At 32.8% G+C, this 27,556-nt stretch overlaps 1 protein-coding gene across 4 annotated transcripts; it reads right to left on the reverse strand.

Annotated features, from left to right (window-relative positions):
- Nucleotides 1–268: 268 nt before the first annotated feature.
- On the reverse strand, nt 269–25,745 carry LOC132726923 (protein tincar-like). 4 transcript variants are annotated; one of them, XM_060712338.1, is made up of 4 exons: nt 25,415–25,745; nt 11,958–12,588; nt 4,645–6,413; nt 269–614 (listed from the first exon to the last, which is right to left on the reverse strand). In XM_060712338.1, exons 2-4 carry the CDS (start codon nt 12,412–12,414, stop codon nt 597–599), a joined length of 2,244 nt encoding a protein of 747 aa, XP_060568321.1. In that variant the 5' UTR covers nt 12,415–12,588; nt 25,415–25,745; the 3' UTR covers nt 269–596. The 4 variants fall into 4 exon arrangements, with proteins under 4 accessions (XP_060568321.1, XP_060568317.1, XP_060568318.1 ...); XM_060712334.1 differs by having other exon boundaries at nt 4,621–6,413; XM_060712335.1 differs by lacking the exon at nt 25,415–25,745 and adding an exon at nt 17,035–17,323 and having other exon boundaries at nt 4,621–6,413.
- Between the last annotated feature and the right edge of the window lie 1,811 nt (nt 25,746–27,556).

Consider the following 27,556-nt stretch of genomic DNA (forward strand, 5'->3'; position numbering starts at 1 on the left):
CTAATCATATAATCCACAAATTCTTTATAGTAATATATGTATTGTCTTATAAGCTTGGTAACTAAGAAATCAGCACGCGTTTAATCCCAATTACAATACATATCATTCAAATTTTGCAATGTACTTAAAACGCAGAGTACGTGAAAAATTTGCAATAATATTCGCAGGATAATGTACCTTACTGGTATATAAAAGCTGAATATCCAGCGGAGAAAACAGGGTTAATAAAATATTTATGAAAATGGCTCCGTGTTTGTTTTATTAACAACACGTATACAAATTATCCCGTGTTCGGTTATCCAATCGCATCTTCTCGGCCCTTTCCTCCAAACTTAAGGACATTATGAATAATATCCGAGGAATTACAATGAAAGATCATCAACAGCACAGACGCAAATGTTTCCGTGTTTGTTTTATCAATAGCACAGTATTACTTGAGTTTTCTTGATTAAGTCTGCCCCTGTGTTTCGCGGTTCTTGTATTTATGAAAATGACTCCGTGTTTGTTTTATTAACAAAACACATGCTTTGCGTTTTACTATAGAAATAGATTTGTTTCACTACATCAATTTTGCCTTCTGTCTCCCAAACGTAGCATCAACCTGCTGGCTTTTGCTGTAAAGTAAAAGAAACATAGTTGTCAATAAAAACATAGAAATACAACTGTTTATATATTAGTTTAATTACTATTGACCGTGTTAAATTCTCCCCTTCTTCGCGTTAACTTCCCTTTTTTGTTCCATTGTTGTATACATGTATATATATCTAGTTTTATATATTGTTCATTTTATACATTACAAGAATACATTTAGACTTCAAACATTTTTATTCAGAGTAAACAGAGATGGAAGTGGTTCTGTTTTATTCTGTTTTAAACTCAAAGGACCCCTAACTATCAAAGCGATTAATAGACACGCAAATCAGACATTTTCTATGATCTGTTGGCCTGGAATTGAAATTATTTCGGCATTTTAATGTCCCATATTCGCTCATTTACGTAATTACTGTTTTCACACTACAGTTTTTGTTAAAAATTCGAGATTTTTGTTTTATGACGATTCAGAGCTTAAACAAAATGTAATTTAAAAAAAAATAAGTAATGAGTATAAAATAAGGTAAACCAAGGCAGTTTCTGTGACAACCGTGGAGATTGTCCTGGTAAGACGTAACAAAGTTAAATTGATACGTTAAAATTAACACATTATGAGAACTGAACGTGGAACGTACTTTGTTGAATTAACTTTACACATATTAAATCAGAAAACCATCAGAAAAAAGACAAGCATACTCACACACGCGCGCCCCCACACGTATACTAACAAACAAAACAAAACAAAACGGTTTAAACAAAGTGTCAACATGAGTTATTTGTGTTGTTGTAGTTACATTGCGCATTGTACAGTACGAGTTTACCCAAGTTGCATTACTTTATGAAATGAGCCGCCTCAGACAAAACCAACATAATGGGTTTGCGACCAGCATGGATCCAGACCAGCCTGCGCATCCGCGTAGTCAGATCAGGATCCATGCTGTTCGCTTACCAACTCTATTACAAGTAGAGAAACTGATAGCGAACAACATGGATCCTGATCAGACTGCGCGGAGGCGCAGGCTGGTCTGGATCCATGCTGGTCGCTCGCAAATCCACTATGTTGGTTTTGTCGTGACGCGGCTCAATTATCAATCCTATATCTTATGAGGAAACGACATAGATACTTATTTTATATTCAGTTCAAAAGGAGTTAGTAAGATTTACAGTGTTTCTTTTCCGTATTTTTGCTTGATTCAATAAATGCTGGCTCTTTGTAGGTGTGTCTAGGAATATCAACTTTTCGTTCAGGCCTAATTTGACAGTATTTATGTTATATGATATGGGTTATTTGTCTAACTATTGTCTCTAGGTTCTACATCACTTTCTCCGCAAGTTAGTGACAACTTCATCACGAGATTAATTGAAAACAGCGGTGGAGAACGCCTTGCATTATTCAAGACATATTATCGTTAAGGAAATCGTTAGGGAAAAGGTATGGGCGGTCGCATCCGAGAACTTTTCCCTCAAGTTTAAATCCTTAAGTCCGAAGGTAGGGAACTGTTCCGCGAAAGATGGAGTTATTCCAAATACTTTTCATGTTCACCCTAACAGTAATGAAATAAGGGGAATACATTGTGCTTCAGCATCTTCAAATTTATCACCAGATTTAAGCGACATTGAAAAATTAGTCTGTAAATAAGCTTTTAGACAAAGACTTTACGCTTGAAATTGTTGAGAATGTTGATACTGATTAAGGTGAATGAATTAAGCTAAAGTATTTGTGATTCAAGATTCAATGAGTTTAAAGAAGAAACAATGATAACAAGACCAAGTTTTAAGTTCCTAGGCCCAGGTATTTTTAAGTTATTGATCGGAAACCGTTTGGTTTACAGCTCGACCGACGGGCCGACGTGCAAAGCAATATACCCCCACTTATTTTAAGGTGGGTTGGGGTATAATAAGTCTCTAAATTTCTTTTAATGAATATAAAGAAATGAGCCGCGTCACGACAAAACCAACATAGTGCGTTTGCGACCAGCATGGATCCAGATCAGCCTGCGCATCCGCGCAGTCTGATCAGGATCCATGCTGTTCGCCTACCAACTCTATTACAAGTAGAGAATCTGATAGCGAAAAGCATGGATCCTGATTAGACTGCGCGGATGCGAAGGCTGGTCTGGATCCATGCTGGTCGCAAACGCACTATGTTTGTTTTGTCGTGACGCGGCTCAAATATATTTGACATTCTTCATCATCACCACATATATCTCATTTGGTCTTTTTTATATAAAAATAACCATGAAAGCACCATGTCTCAGATACGAAATCATTTTTCCTTCTTTGTAAAGGGCAACAGTAGCGTTGAATGTAATACTCGTATTATTTGTTATTAAAGTATCAAAACGTAAACAAAGTACATGCTGTAATTTGACTTCCATACAAAATAAATATTTACTATAACGGTACTTATTGCCAAAAAGCAACAGAAGCAAAAGATGATGGTTCACGTAATTGGCCAATGAGTTTTTTTTGGAAGTTATAACAGGACACCAAAAAAAAGTTTTGAAAAATATATAGAGGATATTCAAGTTTTTTCTATAAATACATGATTTATTTTCATCGAGTGGTATGAAAATAAATATTTCATGAGTGGCGGTAGCCACGAGTGAAATATGGTAATTTTCATGCCACAAGATGAAAATAAATCATGTATTTATAGAAAAAACTTGAATTTTCTGTTTATTATATACATTTTTCTCTTTTTTGACATTAAAATTTGAAAGACTTTCCCTTAAACTTCGTGTACTGGCAGAATTTAAAAGAAAAGTAGTCCGGCAACACACCAGTGAAAATACGGAAAATATGTTTCACTGCAGTGAAAAATTAATTTTTACAGTGAAAATACGGAAAATGAAAATATGCATTTTATTTCATCAATATTTCTCAATATTTCATTTATAAGTATATAATAAAAAGCCTTTTTCAGGCATGATCGATGGGCTTTTTAATATATATTAGAGTAATTTTCTAATACCGGTAGCAGAAAATATGACATGTTACAACTTCCGGTTTCTCGTATTAACCCCTACACTGTAGTTCTTAAATACCACACAGTTTTATGGGTAAAACTGCATTCTGTATGGTACATAATTTGCATTCAGTAATGAAAGATAAGCTAACATGCAGACATGCATCTTTGAAACCACTTTATTCAATAAAAATATTTAAAATTTAAAAAAAAGAAACAACATGCAGCATTAAAACATCAAATAAATATCAACAAAAGTACATGCTAGATCTGCTGGTCAGCTTGTAAAGTTTGGCATGAACATTTCTTACAGCAAAATAACATGATCTGAATTAAATATAATATGTTTGTTAATGATGAAATTTGAAAAAAGAAATATATAGAAATGAGATATGAAAATGAGATACAACTGTAAAATGTTTGTGGAAATGAAATATGAAAATGAAAAATAGCATGTTTGTTAACAATGAAAAATGAAATTTATAGAAATGAGTTATGAAAATGAAAAATATTGTTTATGGAAATGAAATTTGAACATGAAAAATGAAAATACAATCATGGAAACTAACTCAACACACGGTTGACAATACCCAGGTAAAACTAATTTTCCCATGATTGATAATGTCCAAGAAAAACTAACTCTATCTATGGTTGACAATGACCAGGTAAAACTAACTTTACTCACGATTTATAATGAACAGAAAAAACTAGCTTTACCCATGGTTGACAATGACCAGGTAAAACTTACTTTACCCATAATTGATAATGACCAGATGAAGCTAACTTTGTCCGGGTTGATAATGACCAGGTAAAACTTACTTTACTCATGGCTGATGATGACCAGATAAAACTAACTTTCTCATGGTTGATAATGACCAGGTAAAACTAACTTTACAACTTTACCCATGGCTGATAATGACCAGGTAAAACACGGCTTATCATTCATGCTGCAGTGCATATAACACATTGTTAAAATAAAAATGGATGACATGTAAACAAAATAAACTTAAAAAAAGGGAAACTTAGCCAAAACAAAAAGCAATAGTGCTGCATTCTTATACTTGGCTACAAAGCGTCTGGTGAACCTGATCAGAATCGTTTGAAGCAGTTTCCTGTGATGACGTCAGTGAATAATTTGCAGAATCTCGTCTTCCCAGAGTAATTTCGTGATTTTTGTCTATAAACTCGATAGTTCGAGGACTGAGACGGTTCCGACTTTGTTCATTATTTCTTTTCTCTCCATTTTGAACAGTTTTATTTGTATCTTTCACTGGCGAATGTGTTTGGGTCCCGTTCATTGGTTTTTTATTAGAGTCAGTGTATCTGCCGCCATTACTGCTGTTATTTGGCGAAAGGGTTTGTGTTTCCATATTTGAGGACTTCAGATTGAGCCTTGCACCATATGCATAGTCATTTTTAATGGTCAGATCGTTATAATCTAAACTATTGTCAGGTGTATTGATGGACTTTGATTGTTCACTGTAATCACTTGTACTTCCTAGATCCGAATATGACGTACTATGTTTATATAAAGCATTGTTTAAAACAGCAGGTCCCGGGCCACTAGGGGGCGCTCCAAATGAATTTCTGGATCCCGGTCTCTGGCAACTAAGAATTTCTAATGGTGTTGCTGCCCTTTCGTCTCTGCCAGATCGAGAACGCGGTCTTGAGGAATGGCGTCCGCCATGCACGTCTGCTGCAATATTAAGCTGTCGCCTTGCACATAATTCGCTGTCTGTAGACGTACTACGTTTAACTGTTTCGTGAAATGTAACTCTCTGGTTCCCGTTTCTACGATTACGACTTCTTCTATCTAAAGAGTGCGTGGAACCTTTCCTCCTAGAATATACCAAACCTGGAACTTCGGCAAGTGTTGGTAAAGTGATTTCAAATCTATCTCGTTCATCTTCTGATGAATTTGCATCCCCAAACCCACTTTCACTAGTTGTTAAATCGCTCGGAAGAGAGCTTGGGCGTTTTTTCTTACATGATTCATGAAGTTCGATTGACCCGCCGTGATATGATGCGCTTTTTACAATGTTTTCATTGGATATCATAAAAACAGGCTGATTTAATGGGATATAGTCTAGAATTCTGAACTGCCATTGCTGCTTCAGTGTAAGTATTGTCCAGAATATTACCCAGAATACAAGATAACAAACGTCAACAACAATAACTGATAATATAAGCGAGTCTTTTGTTTCTCTATATAAACTAACAAGGTCATATAAAATTGGTCCTTTTAGAATTCCTAAAAGGACAAGAGATACCATTGCAGAAGTATGAGTTCTATAATCCTGACAACTACCTTGCACTATCACCGTCTCTTTCCGGTATGTTTCCGGATGATGGCGTTTATCAATTATAGCAAATTTCTTTTGAAAATATATAGCACCGTAGCTGTATACGAAAAATGTTGAGAATATAAGTATTGCCCCGCTCAATATGTACAGAAAAAGGACGACACCAGGTGATAGAATAATGTTAATATTTTCTTTGTACAGCTCAAAATTTATCGAGAGCTTGTACAGAATTTCTATGCCACAATGCGCAAAGAGCGATTCCACTGCCAAGAATAGTAACTGGGTCGCAAATATGGCGCTGAATACTTTATTTGTAAACCAGAACACTGCCGAATATCGGATGGCGAACATGATCAAGCTGGCTGACATGTATACATAAGCCACGTGTAAAGTAGAATCATGCGTCCAGCCGCCGACAGGAGGTTTTGGTGTGGGCACCACGTAGAAAGAAAGGTTTGAAAGAACCGTCACGTTTGATTGGCCAATAATGTTGCTGGTTCCCGCGCGCTCAGTTTCGAACAGAAAGTCAAGGTTACACGTCCAAACGGCATCTGAAAGTAGAATCAAATAACGCTTCAAATAACCTAATCTGTACAAATGCCTGAAAACGTCACGCAATTGTTTAGTTCAAATCAAGTTTTTTTAATGAATGTGTATTGTTAAAAGATAGATTCTTTATATGAAATTAAATTATTTCTTAAGTCTGTATTTGTTCTCTATGGTCTTTACTTGTAGATATTACATGAATTTGCGTGAAACGCTGCATATTTACTCGTTTCGTTTAAAAGACTAGTAAAACATATAATCTCTAATACCAGACCTCAAAAAGTATTTTTTTTTGTCCCAATCATAGCTTTTTACATACAAGTTTGACTGTACATACATGTATATGTACATCTTGCATATAGTATCTTGGTTAAGATCAAATGTCAGATTGCTTTGTTGATGCATTCAATAGCTAGTAGTCTTGACAATTATACCGACTTACACAATAGGGGAGAAAATCAAATCTTGAACATTTAATTGTTATACTGCTTCGTCACGCAGTACTTGTACCATTTATCTGCTGGCAAATGTTCAATGATAGGTAAGTACTTCAAGTAATACAGTACAGGAGGAAACCTTACATAAATGATTATTGTATTGATATTTTACGAGGTATTTTGTATAAAATATATTTTTGTATCATTGTGTGGAGATATAAATGTAATAAAACATTATATCAAGAAGGATCAAATGACATTAACTAATTAGAACAATCTGCTATGTCCTTTGGACTACCATTACAAAACAGATCGGAGCAGCAATTTATTTCACAATATAGTTACAAGCTACTAATTTAATAATTTTATAGTAAATGAGGTTTTTGGAGAATTTGTGAGTTCGGTAAAGTTAGACGAGGGTTGGGTAGGTGCAGGAGTCGGTATATTGCTGTTCCATCATTTAGTCCTTCAGCTGGATTTAGCCAATGATCGGTAGTACCCGTAATTCTATTATCGTAATATCTTTTTTTTTTCTCTTCTTTTTTTTTAATGAAAATGTAACTAAGATAATTTCATACGGTATAGTCATTATAATATCTATCATTCATATACCGAATCAAAAGTTTCGCCCTTTTTGTTTGATAATCTGCTACATTGACTATACACCTGTATAAAACATTATCATTGTGTTTGGTGTAATACTAATCGTGCCTTAATTATGGGTCTGTACACGAACGCGCGTTCCCGGAATTCTCATCAGAGAGACGGTCTAATTTATATTCCTTAGCATATCTTTGTTTATTGATTACACGGAAACAAACGGGACATTTTTTATGCCGGCTTTCTCTCTCTTTTTCTCTTTTATATTTACATCTATAAGACGATTTTTTATTGATCGAGAACATTATCTTAATGGATTGATCTGCTATATACTTAATTATTCAATAAAAAGATATATATACTTATAGGCATTAACAACAACACTGCTCTTTCTAACACTAAGAAACACTTCACAGTCATTTTCATTTTAACCTTAATCTATCGAATAGAAGGTTTTTCATCCGCGTAGAAAAATGGAAACTGTTTTACATTTTCCACAATGAAACATATTAGATCAAAAATATGTGTCTCTCGTTTAAACCTGCATTTTTTTTCTCCCGAAATTTTAAATTTTATTCATGCATATGGACTATTTCTAGTTTTTTATTAACCCTCAAAATGAATTACAGCTCTTTCGTTTGCATATAAAATATATAAAAGATACAAAAGATAGCGTAAATATAGGTGTATAACTTTTTTATCTATCTGTATCTTATCCATGTCTTTCCATATTTTAACATATATATGATTACCATTTAGAAATGTAATATTAAACTATCATTTCCTGCCATTTTACATTCATATAGATGCATGTATTTAGATAAAATCTGAATAAATAGATTATAGCAATCTATAGAAGTTTCCCACGCTCGTTGTATCCACGTTTAAGGTTTTTATAGACAACTTACAGCTTATTTGTATAAACCGCTGTCTATTATTTCTTTTATGTTCAAAAGCTCTTGAATTTCTCGCCATCTTAGCTATTGTGATTCTGACAACGTGCAACATTTTTCTGTCACCGGTTGGTTGTAGGGACGCTTACTTGAAATATAGAATTTCATGAATGATGCGTTGAACATTTTTTAACAATTTAACATATTTAATTTAAAATATGAAATTGTCTGCTTTAACGCCATCAATTTAAAAATGAAATTCACGCGTGCTTACGAAGACATTCTTCAGTGTATGATAGAATTAAATACAGTATAAATTACCCTCTTTATTGTCAAACGTGTAAATTATTTTTTCCACTACCTCAATTTGTATGTAATTTCATAACGCAAAAGACTTCCCATACAACTTTGCATTCATATGAAATATCTTGTTAAGGACATTTACTTAAAATTGATATTTTTACGACGCTTAATTGCCGATCGTTTTTTGTTGAAAAACTTTTTTTTAGACTTGAATAAACATGTAATAACGCGTATCGAAGTAATATCTCTCAGTGTGTAAATTAATGGTTGACTTTCAAAAGATAACCTAATCAATTTCATTTTCCATTAATAAAACAGAATTTAACAATATGTTTTTGTAAATTCCCACGCGTTTGCTTGATTTCCCATCCACTTTACCCGAACGGTCGAATGCACTTTATATATTTGAGTTAGATCACGTGGTATACATGTACAGTATGACGCCAGCCACGCGACCCTTTGCCAGAGTACGATACGTTGGCCACACGACCAGAAAGAAATATATTTGGACACTATGATGCTAAATTGGTCTTTCCGGCCGTCCTGGCAGAACGTGGTGTGCTGGACGTGACCAGATGATCCCTGACGCGTGCCGCACGTGACTGATAACTTGACACGAACGTTAAGCAATTCATTCTTAACTCAAAAACTACAGATTGATTTTCATAATATTGTATTATAACTAGCAACTGTATAATATAATAAGCTACAAAATTGATTTCGTTTACAAGTGTGTTAGAAAATAATTGCGCGATATAAGCTAAAACTCCAATTAGTAAAATGTACATAAGCAAAGGAAATGCTTAACCAAAGTAAATTCCTAACAGTAAATAAATATCCCTTGCAATGAGTCAGTACTTAAACCTCATTATGATAACATGTTATTCAATAAAGTCAATTAACTTAATATATAGATAGATTTTATTTGAAGTTAAAACATCCCGTACCGGTGGGTGTTAAGTGTGACCTTTTTCATTTTAAGATTAACTAAGGTAGTTCTCATTAAATTTATTGGTATGAAATCGGCAATCTTAATACTAAAAGAGAAATCGTTTGCTAAATAGAGTAGTAATTGAAAAATGTTGAGAGAAAAAATACACGAGCAAAAGAATTCTCTTATTTAATTATAATTATTTATTTTCAATTGGTGTAAATAACAAAGATCAATAGAAACACCGCCTATGTTAATATAACGCATGAATTGCCTTAAAGTGAAACACTTTTTGATAAATTCACAATAATTTTTTTGCTAATATTCGTTGGAATGAATGTGAATTATTATAAAGTTTAATCCCGTTTGAAAGCCCGTTTATTTTGATTTATGGGAAACTGATTTATTTGCCCGCATTGCTCAGGCCTAAATATTTCCGTGTTCATATCAAGCACTGCGAAAGCCTACCTTTAGAATAAAACGATATTTTTTTCAGTGTTTCTTTTCTTTTCTTGTTCGTTTGGTGCGTTTTTTCCAAATTTGAATACGACTCGTATATATCGAGGTTTCACTGTCACGTTATGCTACGCTAATACTATATTCTGACGACCGCGGCAGTCCCGTCTGCCCGAAACATAGTGCGCTGTGAAATTTTAGCCATTTTACCCCCATACCCAAGTTCTGATAAGTTGTGCTAAAATTTCGCCGAATTCATAACGATATTCATGAAGAGTTGTTTGGATGTAGAAGCGGATCTTTCTTTTAAATGTTAAATCAAAATCTTTAATGTATCTCCTTCCAATAAAGGTTATTCTGAGTTTATTATTTGGACGAATTCCGCAGGAGGAAAAAATAATTGGCAGTAAAGCATAGTATATATTTTGGGGCGAATATATCAGTATAATTGTCAAGATTGATCTGTATCCGCCACAACACTGGCAGTGTTCTGGAGGCCTAGAATTATATGCATTAAAACCATAATTAAGTGAACGTCGTGCAACATTCCGAAGCTGTCCTACTGATGCGCCAAGAAATATCTAAATCTTTCTACAAAGTTATCTCGGGTTATACTCTCTTGAACACTATACGTCTATAAATGATGCTACGTCATCTTTTTTGTCTGAGATTTTGACATATTCGTGAATTACACGTAATTCAATCTTTATAATTAACAGTTACTGTTACAATTAAGAAAACTCATTCTGCAACATTCACTCACAGTAAATTATAAAGTCAAGCCCGTTTGTTCACTCAGTTCTGTTGGTACCATACAGTCTGACCAGGATCAAACTTATTATCAAATTCAAATTTTAGTCTTGATATCCCCAAAATTGATAATGGACAGTTCCAAAAAATTGGAAGCTCGACGAATCAGTTTAAGAAATTCAGTCTGTTAAATTCCTTAAAAACAAGAGCCCGGTTTGAGCCGGGTGATGCTCCCCGAATAGGTTTTGGACACAGGAAAGTACACCTCTTGTAGTTTCAGAGTTATGTCCCTGGAAAAAGTTCAAAGTGCAATAATTCCAAAATTAGGCAAGGCAGAGTTACTGTTCTTTGCACTGCACTTCTAATCAATGTGATCTATCAACCTACAAAGTTTCTTGTTGATATCTCTTATGGTTTCCGAGTTATGTCCCGGACAACTTCAAAAAGTAAAAATAAACAAAGGGCAATAACTCCAGAATTAGGCAAGGCAGAGTTATGATTCTTGTGCACTGCACATCTACCCATTGAGATATATCTACCTACAAAGTTTCATGTTGATATCTCTTATAGTTTTACAGCTATGTCCTGGACAAGATTTTTCTAAAAGGGGAGATAATTCAAAAATGAGGCTTAACAGAGTTATGGTTCTTTTGCACTGCACTTCTACTCAATGAGATCTATCTACCTACAATGTTTCATCTTGATATCTCTTATAGTTTTAGAGTTATGTTCCGGACAAAGTTCAAAGTGTTAAAATTAACAAAGGGCAATAACTCCAAAATTAGGACAAAAAGAGTTATTGTTCTTATGCACTGCACATCTACCCATTGAGATCTATTCACCTACAAAGTTTCATGTTGATATATTTTATAGTTTTAGAGTTATGTCCCGGACAAGATTTTTCTATAAGGGGAGATAATTCAAAAACCGGGCAAAAAAAAGTTATGGTTCTTTAACGCTGCACTCCCCCTCAATGCTCTCTACCACTGTATGAAGTTTAAACAAATTATCTCCAAGGGTATTCAAGTTATGCTCCGGACAAGACAACGGCGGACAGACAGAGGGACAGACGGACAAGGCGCCGACTATATGCTCCCCCGAAAGTTTTCGGGGAGCATAATAACATTAAGCAATTTCAGCTAAAATCATTTATAATAATAGATCTCCACGATAACAAACCTGATGCCATTATTCCATGTTTTACTTCTGCTGCTGTTAAAACCATTTCCGGTAGAAGCACGAGAAACGCAGACAACATCTGAAGCAAAGGGGAGAATGGAGGGGACTGTTCCCAAAAATGACGGAATCGTTCATTTTTAATCTTGGACCCCAGTGTATTAGAGTTCGCATCTAGGGCATGGTCCCTGCCTAGTTTGGTTCCATCATTGGCTGTATTTCCAACTTTTAAAAACGAGAAAAAAATAAAGAGGGGTAGAAATAAAAGCGCTAAAACAATCAGCGCAATGTATGTCCGAAGTTCACCCGGCGTTTCACCACCCCATAAATCCTCATTGTTTAACTTCCGGTAACGTGACACACCTTGATATGTGACGTAACAATGCACAGCCAGCGCAACACAACAGTACACTATAGACCACAGAGAGTTCAAATTAGAACTTCGCGTCACAAGCTCCATTATTGTAAAAACAATAACTGCACGGTTATTCCAGGAATTCTGTCACAGTCGTAGAACGAGATTGATAGTCTAATCCAGAGATTACGTAAATTCCACACATATAACCGTCAACACTTCATCCCAAGAGTTTCAATTTCGGTATTTTCATCAGCTCTCAAAATTGCTGCCGTCTGTCTGAAATTAAACAGATAAAAGTTAATGAAAGATCATAAAATTTCACTAGGATAGAGATAAATAGGAAATCATTTCCAACCATTGTCTGTTCATTGAAGCAACTTAACACTGGCACGTGCACCAGTTATATACTCAACATAATCAAACCTGTGTCTGCTACAAGCTTGATTATGTATGAAAATCTGCTGAACATCAAATTCTTGCAGTCTGAATTACGATCGAGAAAATAGTAACAATTTTTTTTTTGCAATTTTATTCGACATGGAATGGAACACAACCAAGAAAATGACTTTTGAATGATAAAACTTCTTGTTTACAGAAAGTTAAAACGTTAAAGATGTGGACAAGTTGAGTTTTATTTCTGATATGTTTATTTAAATGAAAATAAAATATTTTTGTCTATAGCTATGTTACATAACCAAGGTGTTCCGATTATTTGAAAACTTCTGCCACAGCCTTAGAAGATAAAACACGTTTAACTCGTGCACTGGATTACAGTGTTTTAAACAGAATTTAATATACACCAAAACTCGTCTATAACGACCATAGATGGACACGTGGTCTTTGTTGACAGGTTGTATTTTAAAAGATAGATAGTATCGGTACAATATAGGGATGTAAACATAAAACTGGCCCAAATAGACCACGAAAAAAACACATGAAAAAAACACTGTTCTTATACAGTTAAAGTAACAGGGGATTTATTGAAATACTGATGTATGATGGTATTAGGTTTGACTTCGTGCATCGTCAAAGACACACGTGCGCACTGTTTTTTTTAAATCAATATAGCTCCATTACAGAAATAAAAATATTGGACAAGTGATGGTAGCGAATCTGTCAACCATGTTAGCTACTATGAATTCAGATTAAATTCATTTAATTAGAGCCCATGAAAAACTCAAATGTATTGTATTAACATATATTATTGTATAGTGTAATGTATGTAAGAATTTCATTTAGGCTTTTTTTATTTCCATAAGCTTACTTTCCTATGTGAGAGTATTTAGACACACAATGTACTACTGTAGCAGGTACTGACAGCGTATAACAAATTTGAATTGTCCGCATTTTCATGTTACCGGTTGTACAGGGTGGAGCTGCGTGTCAGCATCTGTGATACAATATAAGTATGTTTTATTTACACAAGCAATTTACCTAGACGAGAGAAAAATACCAGTTGCTCAAACGCTATAAGAAAGATATATTATCAAGTCTTTGAATTGTCAGAATGTTTACTTAATTATTTCATTACAAATACGCCAGCTTTCCCCGGAAACTCTCTTTGTTTATGAACATTGGACCATCAATTCGGCCGGTTACATTGCTAGACCGCTTGATTGCAAGAGATCTGTCAAGAATATAATTCACTTAACGTTGTCTCTGTTATGTAAATACGAAAGAAATTTATGATCAACACTTTCTGTTTTAACATTTCGTTTCTCTAAAAATTGCATCAAAATTACTATCTGCTATTCCTGGTCTTGATCAAAACATTAGTAGGCTTTCATTACAGCAAAGATAATTTTAATTTAAAATCAATTTGATTAAATTTAAATCAAGAAATAATGCTTTTTTTTCTCTTACAATGTTTCTGTTTAAACAAGAGCCAAAAGCGCCAGTGCATAAGTTATGATTTGTATGCCATAACATCAGTTGAATCTCTTGTCCTGTTCTGTCTGTCAGTCTGTTTGTCATTTATGTTTGTCCATCATGTTTTTTTTATAAATTGTGTCGTGTTTGTCTATCCTGTTTGATTTTTTTTTTGCGTATAACTTTACTCTTCCCCACAAGATTATAATTGTCAGCAAGAACACAACATACCCCTTGACGAAAGTTTATTTATGACCTTGACCCCCTAAATGACCCTGACATTCAATGTCAAATTTGGATTAATCAGGAAATTTCGGATTACCTTTTTTTCGACAAAACTGAGACGGTTACAGTTGTGTATCATGAACATTTTTTGTTTGTTTTCGTTGTGTTTCATACTCGTAAATATGCGAGTTGACACTGCCAGGTCAAATGTCATAATTTTATCATCATTAATCATTATTATTCAAATAAATCATATTTTTATATATAAAAGATAAAAATGAACCCTACGAGGTGGCCATATCGATTCATCTAAATCAGTTTATTACAATACAATATAAAACATAATAATTGAGCCGCGTCATGACAAAACCAACATAATGGGTTTGCGACCAGCATGGATCCAGACTAGCCTGCGCATCCGCGCAGTCTGATCAGGATCCATGCTGTTCGCTATCAGTTTCTCTACTTGTTATAGGGTTTGTAAGCGAACAGCATGGATCCTGATCAGACTGCGCGGATGCTGGTCGCAAACCCATTATGTTGACTCGTATATCATCGTCGAATACCCATGGTTGATTAACATGTTAATGTTTCGCCGTGGGTATCCGACGATGTTCGTATATATGCAATAGACAGTTATCGTCCTTAGATCACCCATTAACAAAAACATGTAACGACTCCGGGTAAAACCAAAGACATAAAATTTAATTTCATTTGTAAAACATACAATCAGTCGGTTAAAAATAGCACAAGGCTGACACATCTAATAACCACCTTCTTCAGCGAAAACAATGTGGTGTAAATCTTTTAAAAAATCAAAGGGGAAATTAGAAAGTATGAATTTTGCAATAATAGAAGCAAGTTAGCGATATTAGTCTAGACCGGAAGCTATTGGCGTTAAAATAACTAGAAAAACCCTGTCAGTAATCCTCGTCAAAATAACAAAGAAAAACATCTTAACTATTCTTAATAATAACTGACAACGTGAAATGAAACTCATATAACGCCACCTCGCTCTAAATTAAGTGGAACTATTTCTTATTAAAACACACATGAAATACTACGACGGACAGGTGAGACAGTGCTAAAATAGCAGCAGACGTGTCGAGGAACTACTTTTTTTTCAAGCAATGGGTGAAACCAAAAAGGTTTTGTGCCTCAAGAGATTGTTTACATTCTTGTTATTTTGTTTCATTAATCTCTGGATGTATGCACCATCTGTTGACTGTAACAAAAATTTTAATTCGCCAAAAATCAATCAAGTGATTGCACTGGTTAAATATTTTTGTTGGATAACTTGCAAGAAAATGTTCAGACTGTGCAACCACCGTCTTCGTATATCTCGTAAAATATTGATAAAATGTTTCGTTTGTTTAATGTTTTTGGAAAGGCTATCATCACAAAAAAGGCGACCGTGTCAAATGCTTCTAATTAAAAGAGTTCGAACCTTCAACCGTATATTTTAAAATAGATATCAATTTACTTTGCTACACAAGTATTTCATTAATGAGGCGGCTATGAAAACATAATGAAAACATAATATAAGAAAACAGCTGATATTTATCAGGAATTATGTACGATAAAAAATACGAAATAAAATTGGAACGCAAATACCAAACCGTTACATTCTTGGTCTGAATGTATGCAAAAAACAGGTGCAAAAGCACGAATCGTGTAATTGGTTACAGCTTTGTTTGTGCGAAAGAAACAGTACTATTAAAGAACCTCACCGACCAAATCATATTCTTAAAGGTACCTTACCGCATTTTTCTATTTTTCATTGTGGCGTGTATATTCAATATACAAAACAAAACAACAACAACAACAACTGAAAAGTGAAACTTCTATATTGACATGTCTGAGATGTCAGTTGCACTGTTTTACTCAAATACGATCGAAAATTAATATCCATGAAATGCACGTGACCCCTAGTGAGTGTCCTTGACCTTGAAACTTTTTACGCAAGAATTGTATTGATGAAAACTAAAATTCGATTTTGGATACAGCCATTATCTTTCAATACTTGTCAAATGTAGGAATAGCAAAAGATCCATTACGGAATCGATACGACTATTTTATGTTGTATTTGTATTAGTCTGTTTATTACAAGGCACTTCCGGCCGACAAAGGATTTTTTCCTATTGATTTTAACATTCGTAAAATCTTAGTTACCTTTATTAACTAAATTTGATCAAAACGTAGAAGTCGCGTGTCTAACAGTTTACTCAGACCATGAAATTACACTTTACTTTTGATTTTTGCAACAAAGAGATCAAATTTTGGACATTATTTCCAATTAACATTAATTTTATCATAATCATGATACTTATTTACAAGTACTAACTTTTACATGGCTTATTGATTTAGTTAATATGTACAGTCACAAGAAAAATATTTACAGTAATGCAACAGTTATCAAAAGAAAAAAAGGTCTTTGATTTTTCTGACAATAAATCACTATTATATGTTGTTAAGATATATTTTTACAAAAAAAAAAAAGAAAAGAAAAGAAAACAGTAAGGTTTGTTGAAAAAATTTCACAAGAAAATCTCTCTGCGATCGCATAAAAAGTAATAAAAAGTATTAACAAATATTTCAAAAAGCATGACAAAAATCTTACTGACAAACCTTTAACATACATTTCCTCAGATATCCTACTTTTTACGCTCATTATTTCTGTAACAATTCCTCTTTTTTTTCTTTTTCTCACATAAAATCATAATTGCAACGGCAAGCACTTTTAAATAGAAAAAAATGTAAAATTTTTTATAATATAGAAGTGACACAGGTCTTAAAATCAGACTTTTTATCAGCGGTTATCGAAAACAGTAAGACGGGCGATCATCCCATTATCCGAGCGGTTTTTGAATAGATAATCCACGGAATAGCCCTCCTAGATGTGTTAGCCGAGCTTAACTGTCAATTAAATGTCAATTTTCAGTCAATTTACTTTAAATTTGCGTAGATCTACTGTAGATAAATTGTTTACAGAAATCGTTGTAAATAATCAATTTGCGCTACTTTTCAATAAAGAATGGTATACAATGACATGGATTTCTTTTTGAGGCTATACAAAACGGTGGGAGAAATCTGGCAACTTCAATTTAAGAATGTCAATGGTTTTATTTTCTTTCGTTTGGCCTACAAATAAGTACATGCATTAAGAAAATCTATATACATGTAATATGATTATCATGTTTCCTTTTTTAACGAACGAATAATGGACCATTCCCAAAAGCTTAAATTTCCCCCTGGTATATTAATGTGCACACATGTTATTGCAGAATTTCATATTAGTAATCTTATCTGTATCAGAAAATAATCTTTATTGAAGAAGCATTGAATTACCAGGTTACATTTTGTTATTATGTGCGCAAACAAATATACCAATCTATGGGTACAGTAAAATTTCTGCTCTGTTCTGTTAAGTATATAACTATTATACATTTTGGACTTATTTCATGACACGAATTTAGCATTTTTGCAACGCTTTTTTAACATGCATTTGTATTTTTCCCTCTCTCTCTGGTATTAAATCTGTTACAGTCTCGTCGTCACCAAGATATTCTGGTTTTAACATAAAATCTGATCGTAAAATCTCCTATTTTAATATCTTTTCCTCGAGATTGGTAATTGAAACTAGTGACTGTGAGTCTGACATTATAATTGTTTTGTTGTGTAAACTAGCGTAACCTATCACAACCTTACAGTGAAATAATGGTGTAAATGACGGAATGTTGGCACTGTTCTAAATTACGAAAATAGAAAAATAAATAGGGGCTAATTCTTGCAGATTTCCTTGACCTTCGAGGTAAATTTATTTTACAAGAAACAAATGCCTTTTTATATAGTAAATTATTGTATATAATTGTTTGTACTTATTAAGATTATTGAGGGAAATTATATTGCATATCGAGGAATCTATCACATTCTTTTGATATAATAAATTGCCGTTAGATGTATGAAAATGTCCCCTGACACAGAATTGGTAGCTGTAATTTTTTACAGTCGTTTGAAACAAAAAATTTCCAGCATGCAGCACCAAATAGTGTGTATATCTGAATTTCTCTGCACGGGGGCACGTGCTCATTAACTGGTGATTATATTATTAGCCCATAACTTTAAATTATATCAATATTTTTTTTGTTTTTTAAAAGGGCTTATTTTTATAAGTCTATGCTGGAGAGTTGAACAAGGGGTTCAGGACGGAGTGCAATCAGAGTCACGTTATTGAACTATCACAGAAAGTCTTCTCGGCTGATATTTGCCGATCACACGCCTTTGATCAGACACTTTACCATTTAGATATAGGGCTTTTTGCCAGGTATATCAACAACAATGTACATCAACACGTGATGGTATGTAAACAACTAGGACCCCACTCAAAGAGAGTTTAGAAAATTCAATTATTGCAAAAAGTTACTTAATTCCTTTAAGAAAAAAAAAAATATTTGAAGTTGATAAACACACTTCCTATTTATTATGGTAAGGAAGAATATGTTCAATGGAGGCATAAATTGGCGAACACAGGTGTGAACAATTTTGCTGAATTTAAACGTATTTTTCTTTCAAATTTTAAAAATGAAATGCTATTTGGGACATAGTTGATACATGAAATATACACTATAATGTAAACACAACGCTTTTATATAAATAAATGACTTATTGAAAGGAGTTATTTTTAGTTTCGAATGTCTGAGCAAAGTAAAAACATGATGAGAACGCCTACTTAAATCAATATTCGAATATTCGGTTTTGCCCGTTTCTAATATAGTCAAATATTCGGTTTTGTCATTTTCGAATATATTCGATTTTGCCGTTTTCTAATATATCCGAACATTCGATTTTGCCATTTTCTTATTTAACCGAATATTCGATTTTGCCATTTTCATATATTCGAATATTCGACATTTAGCCATGTTATTAACGGAGGTCATCTGAACTTTGATATCCAAATGTAAATGAATGAGTCAATAACATATTCGAACTGCCTCCGTCATTTACCATTGTTCCATATCCTAAGATATATTTCCTCCTCCGAAATATTTAAAAAATATATATAATTTATCACGTGAAATCTATGCTAATTCAGCAAGCATAAACTCTGCTATAAAATTGTGTCAAATAACTTTATCATCTAATCGCTGATCTACCTGAAATATTTATCTGTAAGTAGCGACAATCGCATTAACTTGATCTAAATTGCATTTCACGTGCCAGCATGTGCATTCCTCCCTTTCTCAACAAAACATTTGCTCTATCGTATCATGGCAACAGAGCATTTTTATAAGAATGCACTGGTATTCACATAAAAAAAACTATCTTAGCAAAACACTTACCAAAAAATACTAGACACGGAAAATGGATTTCGTAATGTTTCGTTAGTAAACAAACTGTTTGATAGAAATGCCATTTGGTACTCGTTGATAAGTCTTCACCTAACGATATACTTACTGACTGAATGAAGAATTCCCAATCAAATCACGTATTTTTTTTTATAAAGAATGTCTCTTTTATATATATGCCAGCAACAAAATTGATCATCAAATTATCTTTTTGTTGCGTGGTCCTCATTTCTTTCTCTCTATCTATCGCCCTGTGTTTTGTGTTTTTTGTTCCTCTCACATATATCTACAGGCTTTTTAAAAATCATAATTAATAGCTGTGACCTTACTGACAGAGTATTGCTGAGATATAAAAAATCTCGAAAAATTATGTAGAAAATTCTCAATTGTTTGTCAATCACGAAATAAGACAGACATTACTTTGTAGACGGTAGAAAAAACATCTACTTAAATCTACTTCATGTGAAAACAAAAATAAATAAATAAATAAATAAATTGTAAGAGCTTGCAATATATGATACAGTGATCGGAAGTAAGAGTTGCCTGTAATCACAATAATTCATACACTTACATATGCTCGCAATAAATGATACAGTAATTCCGTTTCTACACTGGACATTGGAATTAAAACAAAATATATTTTGTTTTCGCTCGCACAAACTGGCAAAGAATACCACTAGTTTATCTACTCATCTTAAGTACTTTTATGTGACTAAACCTACAAAATATTTTTTATACGAGCAAAAATAAGATATTAAAATGTACATGTCTAAAACAGCACTTATATTAGAGAAGCTGGGTGGGGTAAGTTTTAATACATATTAATACTCATGACTATGTTCAATGCTTTATCTTGTCATCTAAGGAATGCTTTTACCTTCTCTTCAATTGTCAGTAATCTTTACTTCTTTTTTCATTCTCCTTGGGTATAATTATCTTTTTGAATAATAAATCTTGGCATTATTTTTATAATGGCAATTACCTGAAAGCCTCGTTTGTTTCACACAAGGAAAGATGCGTTAGATGAAAAAATAAGACATGAATTAAGTATTAAACAATGTTTTAGATTTACAATCCTTAAAAAAAGCAACCGCAAGTAAGTTGAAAATTTGCCAGACAAGAAAATCTTCAGTGCCAACCTTACTGCAGAATCTATTAAATCATGAATATAAAACTGTAAACTACACGCGGAAAGAACGCCGGCAGAACGCTAGCGGAACTTGTAAGACGCGGCAATTTGCAAAGACGAACAAATAAATTGCGTTAGTGTACTGGACAATGATGAAAGTTTTGAACTTATCCCCGAAGTTCAGTCAGAACGGTAATTTGGTAAAAGGAAAGCAACTTTTTCCCCCAGGTGAGAGTTATAATTAGTTCTCACAAATACTTAAAGAAATCATTCCATCAGTTAATTTCCCACAAGTATGATTCACATGTAATGCATAGCAGATACATTATCCTGATGGGATATCATGTTAATACATTTTTAGTAATAGCTTAATCAAAATCTACTTTGAAAATCAGCTATAGATATTTTTTGAAAATTATGTTCAAGTAAAACGTTCCCGGGGTTGGGTTGTCACTTTTTTCATAGACTCATTACATAATTATTAAACAAATTAAAATAAATTGATACTGGTATTTTAATTGATAATATTAATTTGAATTAAATTCAAAGAATTGAAAGATATATGTTAAGATTGATAAAAAAATTTTTTAATGAGGTAGGAATTCTGTGATTATTATCATAATCTCAAAAGCTGTTCTATCTCAAATTATTATCGGTCTACTATTTAAAGAATTTTAGAAAATTCCAAACTCATTCAGAATGAACGAGTTAAAAATATATATTATATCAGCTTGATGACAGGAGTTTAAGCTTTATCATCAAATATATCTCGTTCCGCACATGAATTGTTACAAGGGTGTGAAAAAAGACATTTTTCTTCGACATTTTTTCTTGGATCTTTTAGCAGAAGAAGATTTACAGTCAAGATATAAAACACTCAAAGTACATATATTAATGTATGTAAACGATAATTCGTGAAGAATTTATACATTTCAGTCTATCAATGAATTTTCAATCATGAAAAGATGTATACACCCAAGGCAATGCAAATAACAGATTTATCTTTTTTTATCGTAAAGCTTGCACTTTCAAATACATTCGTTGCTACGCAACAATGGAATATCATTATTTTCTAAGAATACACTTCTCGTTGTGGGACGTTTAATTATTAAAGTAGGAAAATTATTGATTTATTACTCATTAATAGCATTTTTGATGATTCCTACAGCAGACGAGATCAAATTTCAAATCTTAAGAGCACGTGCTTTAAAGTGAGCGTGTTTTTATGTTGATAGGGAAATAACGCTTTCATCGAAACGTCAATAAGTGACTCCAATCAAATCGACAACCTTTTGCACCTTTGTTCTCGTTTTAGCACTTTTATGACGGTTAAAAAGATGACATTTTCAGATTAAGTTTTAAATAATTTAATAATCCGTCTCCGTGGCAACAAGAACATGTTCCATATGGCAACGCGTACACCTTAAAATAGATGTAATGCATTTCTTAATTTTGCAACTTCCACAATATATGACGCAAAATGAAAAAAAAAATTGGGGAAGCAAAAGCAAACAAAATTAAAATTTAATCTAAAAAAACTGATGTAGTGCAAACGCTTTAACAATAATTTCTGATATTTGTTCGCACAACGTTTAAATGGATGAATATGTAAACATATAACTTTTCAAATTCTATATTTGAATAAAACATTTATCACTCAAAAGCAATTATGTACCATTCGCTCTTGATATTAAATACTGATAAAAATGCAAACTGACTCCAAATTGATAAAAAAGATTCGACTATTAATGTACACTTAGGTCTATAGTTACCCAACAGCTGTTGCCAAATATTTTATAATAAATAACGAATGTAATAAATTTACTAGTGTCTGAGATGTTATTTTAGACAGATAATAAGGGAGGAACATTTTCATTTATGTTCTCTTGAAATGTTATTAAGGAAATTCGTGAGAGAGAACGCTAAAACAATACTTATGATGATACTGTTTTATGTTGGGTGTGACTCAACCGTCAACATTCTTAGGTCAAATTGGCTCAGCTGGTTCTTAAGCCAGTTTCACGAAACATTTGAAAGATATATATGCGTAATAGTAATTTTCATAAGCTTACTTTTACCAGTTATATCACTGCTAAAATTATTCAATTAATTTTTTTTTCAGTCAAATTAAATACAATATATTATAGGATTTGACTCAAATGAATTATATCTTGCAAGAATCTCACGAGACGCAGAAGTGCCGGGTGTGAGCCGTTATCTATGAGAGTCATTTTTACTCTCAGAGTGATATTTAACCATAACGTAATTTTCACTCCCTGTGTGATATTCAACCTTAACGTAATTGGTATAACGTCTGTAAGGTTATTTTCACTCTCAATGTGATATTCAATCATAACGTAATGGGTATAACGTAAGTTGAGTCATTTTCACTCTCAGAGTGATAATTAACCATAACGTAATTGGTTTAACGTTAGTTAACTCATTTTCACTCCCTGTGTGATATTCAACCATAACGTAATTAGTATAACGTAAGTTGAGTCATTTTCACTCTCAGAGTGATATTTAACCATAACATAATTGGTCTAAGGTTAGTTAAGTCATTTTCACTCCCTGCATGATATTCAACCTTAACGTAATTGGTATAACGTCTGTTAGGTCATTTTCACTCTCAATGTGATATTCAACCATAACGTAATTGGTCTAAGGTTAGTTCAGTCATTTTCACTCTCAGTGTGATATTCAACCTTAACGTAATTGGTATAACGTAAGTTGAGTCGTTTTCACTCTCAGAGTGATATTTAACCGTAACGTAATTGGTTTAAGGTTAGTTAAGTCATTTTCACCCCCTGTGTGATATTCAACCATAACGTAATTGGTATAACGTCTGTTAGGTCATTTTCACTCTCAATGTGATATTCAACCTTAACTTAATTGGTATACCTTAATTAAGTCATTTTTACTTTCAGTGTGATATTCAACCATAACGTAATTGGTATAACGTTTGTTAGGTCATTTTCACTCTCAATGCGATATTTAACCATAATGTAATTGGTATACGTTAGTGAAGTCATTTTTACTCAGTGTGATATTCAACCTTATTTAACGTAAAAGGTATACGTTAATTAAGTCATTTTCACTCTCAGTGTGATATTCAACCTTAACGTAATTGGTATGGTTAGTTCAGTCATTTTCACTCTCAGAGTCATATTCAACCATAACGTAATTGGTATACGTTAGTAAAATCATTTTCACTCTCAGTGTGATATTCAACCATAACGTACTTAGTATATGTTAGTTAAGTCATTTAGACTCTCAGAGTGATATTGAACCATAACGTAATTGGTAAACGTCGGTAAAGTCATTTTCACCCTCTGTGTGATATTCAACCATAACGTAATTGGTATAACGTCAGTAAAGTCATTCTTACTCTCAGTGTGATATTCAACCATAACGTAATTGGTATAACGTCAGTAAAGTCATTCTTACTCTCAGTGTGATATTTAACCATAAAGTAATTGGTATAACGTCAGTAAAGTCATTCTTACTCTTAGTGTGATACAGGCATTTTTTCTGTCGTGGTCGTATTTATGTCTTTCATTCGTGCATTAAATATAAAAAAAAGAAGATACAAAATATATAGATATAAATATTACGTTATGCAATTATTATAAGGAACGTAATATTCATATCAATAAAACAGTAGTTCAATTGAAATTCCACCTTTGGAAAAGATTGCCTGTTTTCTAAGTAGGAATTACATAATTATGCTCATGTATGGTAGTTGCATAATTGGTGCTCGTATCTATCAAAATCTACTTATTTTCTTATAGATTTGTAATGCCGCTTATGATACCAACATACCGAAATAGTGATGATATGTCATGATCTAGAATGCATTACAGACGAACTAGATGCACATCAACGTAAATACGAGAGAATTATGTTGCATTTGTATTACTTTTCTATTTTGTTTTTTTTTATCTTGTTTTTAGACAAATGGAATGTGTTAAAGTATATCGCATCCGCAAAAAACTACATATTTATTTAAAAACAAGGTGTTTACTAAATTAAAAACTCAGTTTACCTAGTATTAAAGTAAAACTTTAATTTAAACATTGGCGTCAATACAAAGTGGCATTATTACAATGAAATTGCTTAGGTGTAAGATTTATGAAAATCATAAAATTTGAAGGAAAATTTATGCGACACAATTGCAAGATGGTTACATTGTTATCAAACTATACAATTTATTATATGCAATCATTTCTAGAGTAAACATTTATGTTAACGTATTTCTTTAGTATGTATATATTATTGTATAACGTTAATTATCAGAATATCATTTAGTAATAAGCCACTAATTTTGCCAGATATAAGATAATAATTGAAAACATAAGAAATGTTTTTGTCTTCTTTTTTTTTTGTAAACAAGACGAAAGAAAAAAAAAGAAAAACGAAAAGAAATGATTGCAATTGAAAATCTACAAGATTTTTTTTAAACTTTCTATACGTGATAAGATGATGGAACCAAACGATAGTGAATATTATTTACAAAAACATTAATTAATCTTACCTCTGTGCGTTTTATCCTAGGTTATTTGTGTTTGTTATCAGGTTAGGACGTCCTGATAGTAACAAGTTTCCACTAGTGAATGATACAGTCTGAGAGAAATTACACTAACACCGTCAGCGCGTGCCATGCCAGCGTTCAATACAAATATCCACAGGTGTAAACCATGTTTTACCTATGTTTGATAAACTTACATACTGTTTTCATTTCGGAAAAAAATGCATTATTTCTCTTAAATGTTCACAATATATAGAAATATCATAAAAATATTTTTTCGCCTACATCACCGTTACAGGTTGAATCTATGCAAATCTACCTATCAAATTAACCAAGTATACAAACTTAAAGTAAAAACTACACTGTACCCGAAATTGTAAATAAAAAAATATTTTAATTCAAAATTTAACGGTGCGTGCAATTTCAAGTCGCTCTAACATATTTTCTCACGGACCAGTTAACTAAATGTTATAGACGCTGAAAGGACAAAATCGATAGTTTTGAAACATGAAAGAGTTACGTTTGGATACCATGCTAGATTTCCTTTAACTTTAAAAGCCTTTAACATATTGTATGCATTCGGGAAATCGTATTTCAAAGCTTGAGCATAGCAATTCCCAAATTGACCATTCTATCGACTCTGTTCTATCGTTACACTGGTACTAATGTTTGATTGACTAATTAAAGTCGGCCATTTCTGCTATTCATGTATACAATAATGACCGAAGAAAACCGCATTGTCACGAAGATCGGCCATTACTAAGGTAACATCGGGCTCGTTAGTATTTCGTCACACAAAACACGTTATTATTTCTACGTTAAGTTATATAACATCTTTAAGAAGATATAATCTTACTCTAAAGGCGCATTATTCCTGATTTTTAAATGATTAATTCGCTCCTTCTTTAAAAGGGCAATCATTAGTTTTATAACGTTGAAATAAAGATTTTAGAGCGTGTTAGATGCTTTTCACACGATGAAGGTAGCACCAAATGGGAAATTATTTATCATAAAAGTGGCAGAATATAAACTATGTAGTTTTTCGACTTCCGTACAAAATACTTAAACACTATATCTTCCATTTTACCAAAAAAACAACAGAAACATAGGATGGTGCAGCTAATTGGCCAATAAGCAACTTAAGAAACTATAACACAAAAACTAAAAAAAATATTTGAAAAGCAATATAATTTATATTGTTATATAATTTGTTCAGACTTAAGCAAATCAAATCTTATAATAGATTATTGAAATTGACTAAGATTTCAAAAATGTTTACTTTTAAGAAGATCACTTTAAGAAGTTCCTTTTTATGTGGAATTGGGACAGGGCCTACGGAGAGGGGAAAATTGTGTCACAGAAAAAAAGGTAAGAGTTATAAATGGATAAAACAGCTGTGATATGATACCATTATTTTATGTCCTACCCCTTCTCACAATTGTGATAAAATGGGTTGGGGGATTTTTGTTTTCTTGGGAGGTAAATTTGCCAAATTGACCCTAAAATCACTGAAGAGCTACTTAGTTTTACTTTAGTTTAAGGAGAATACGGTTTACAGAGTCCCCTGAATAACCATTACTGCCAGGGATTGAAATTAATGTTTATTTTCATGACAGCAATGCTATTCGAGGATACTGTAAATTTTTTTGTAAATTCAAATTCTGTTCAGTTCTAATCATATCTCTTTATATCATGATGTCGGATGGTTTTGTTATGAAAAATTGATGGATAGCAGGACAAAAAAATGTGGTTGGTCTCTAAGTGAATATTATTTAGACCACGCGCCAAACTAAAAACTCTGGCGTGATAAGACGAATCTTTGAATCTTTGGGAAATCAAGCGCAGGGCTTAACTCTTATCCCCTGAATCAATTTGAAAAGCTCCTGTCAAGTAACTTACTTATTGAAAATAAATTATCTTTTAATTTGCCAATACCGTTTCATGTTTTGAGTTAAATGCACGGTCATGAAAAATACGATATATGAAAAATGTAATAACTCAAGATCGCTTACATTTTTGAGATGATTTATAAAATAAACATAAGTAAAGAAATATTAAATTCTTGTCAAGTACGGTTTAACGTGTCTCATAAATACTGTGTATCTAAATCTTGCAACTAAAATTTGATCAGAAATTTACGCTAATCTC

The sequence above is a fragment of the Ruditapes philippinarum genome, unplaced genomic scaffold, assembly GCF_026571515.1.
Source record: "Ruditapes philippinarum isolate M1 unplaced genomic scaffold, ASM2657151v2 ctg23_1_1_1_1, whole genome shotgun sequence".
Classification (NCBI taxonomy): domain Eukaryota; kingdom Metazoa; phylum Mollusca; class Bivalvia; order Venerida; family Veneridae; genus Ruditapes; species Ruditapes philippinarum.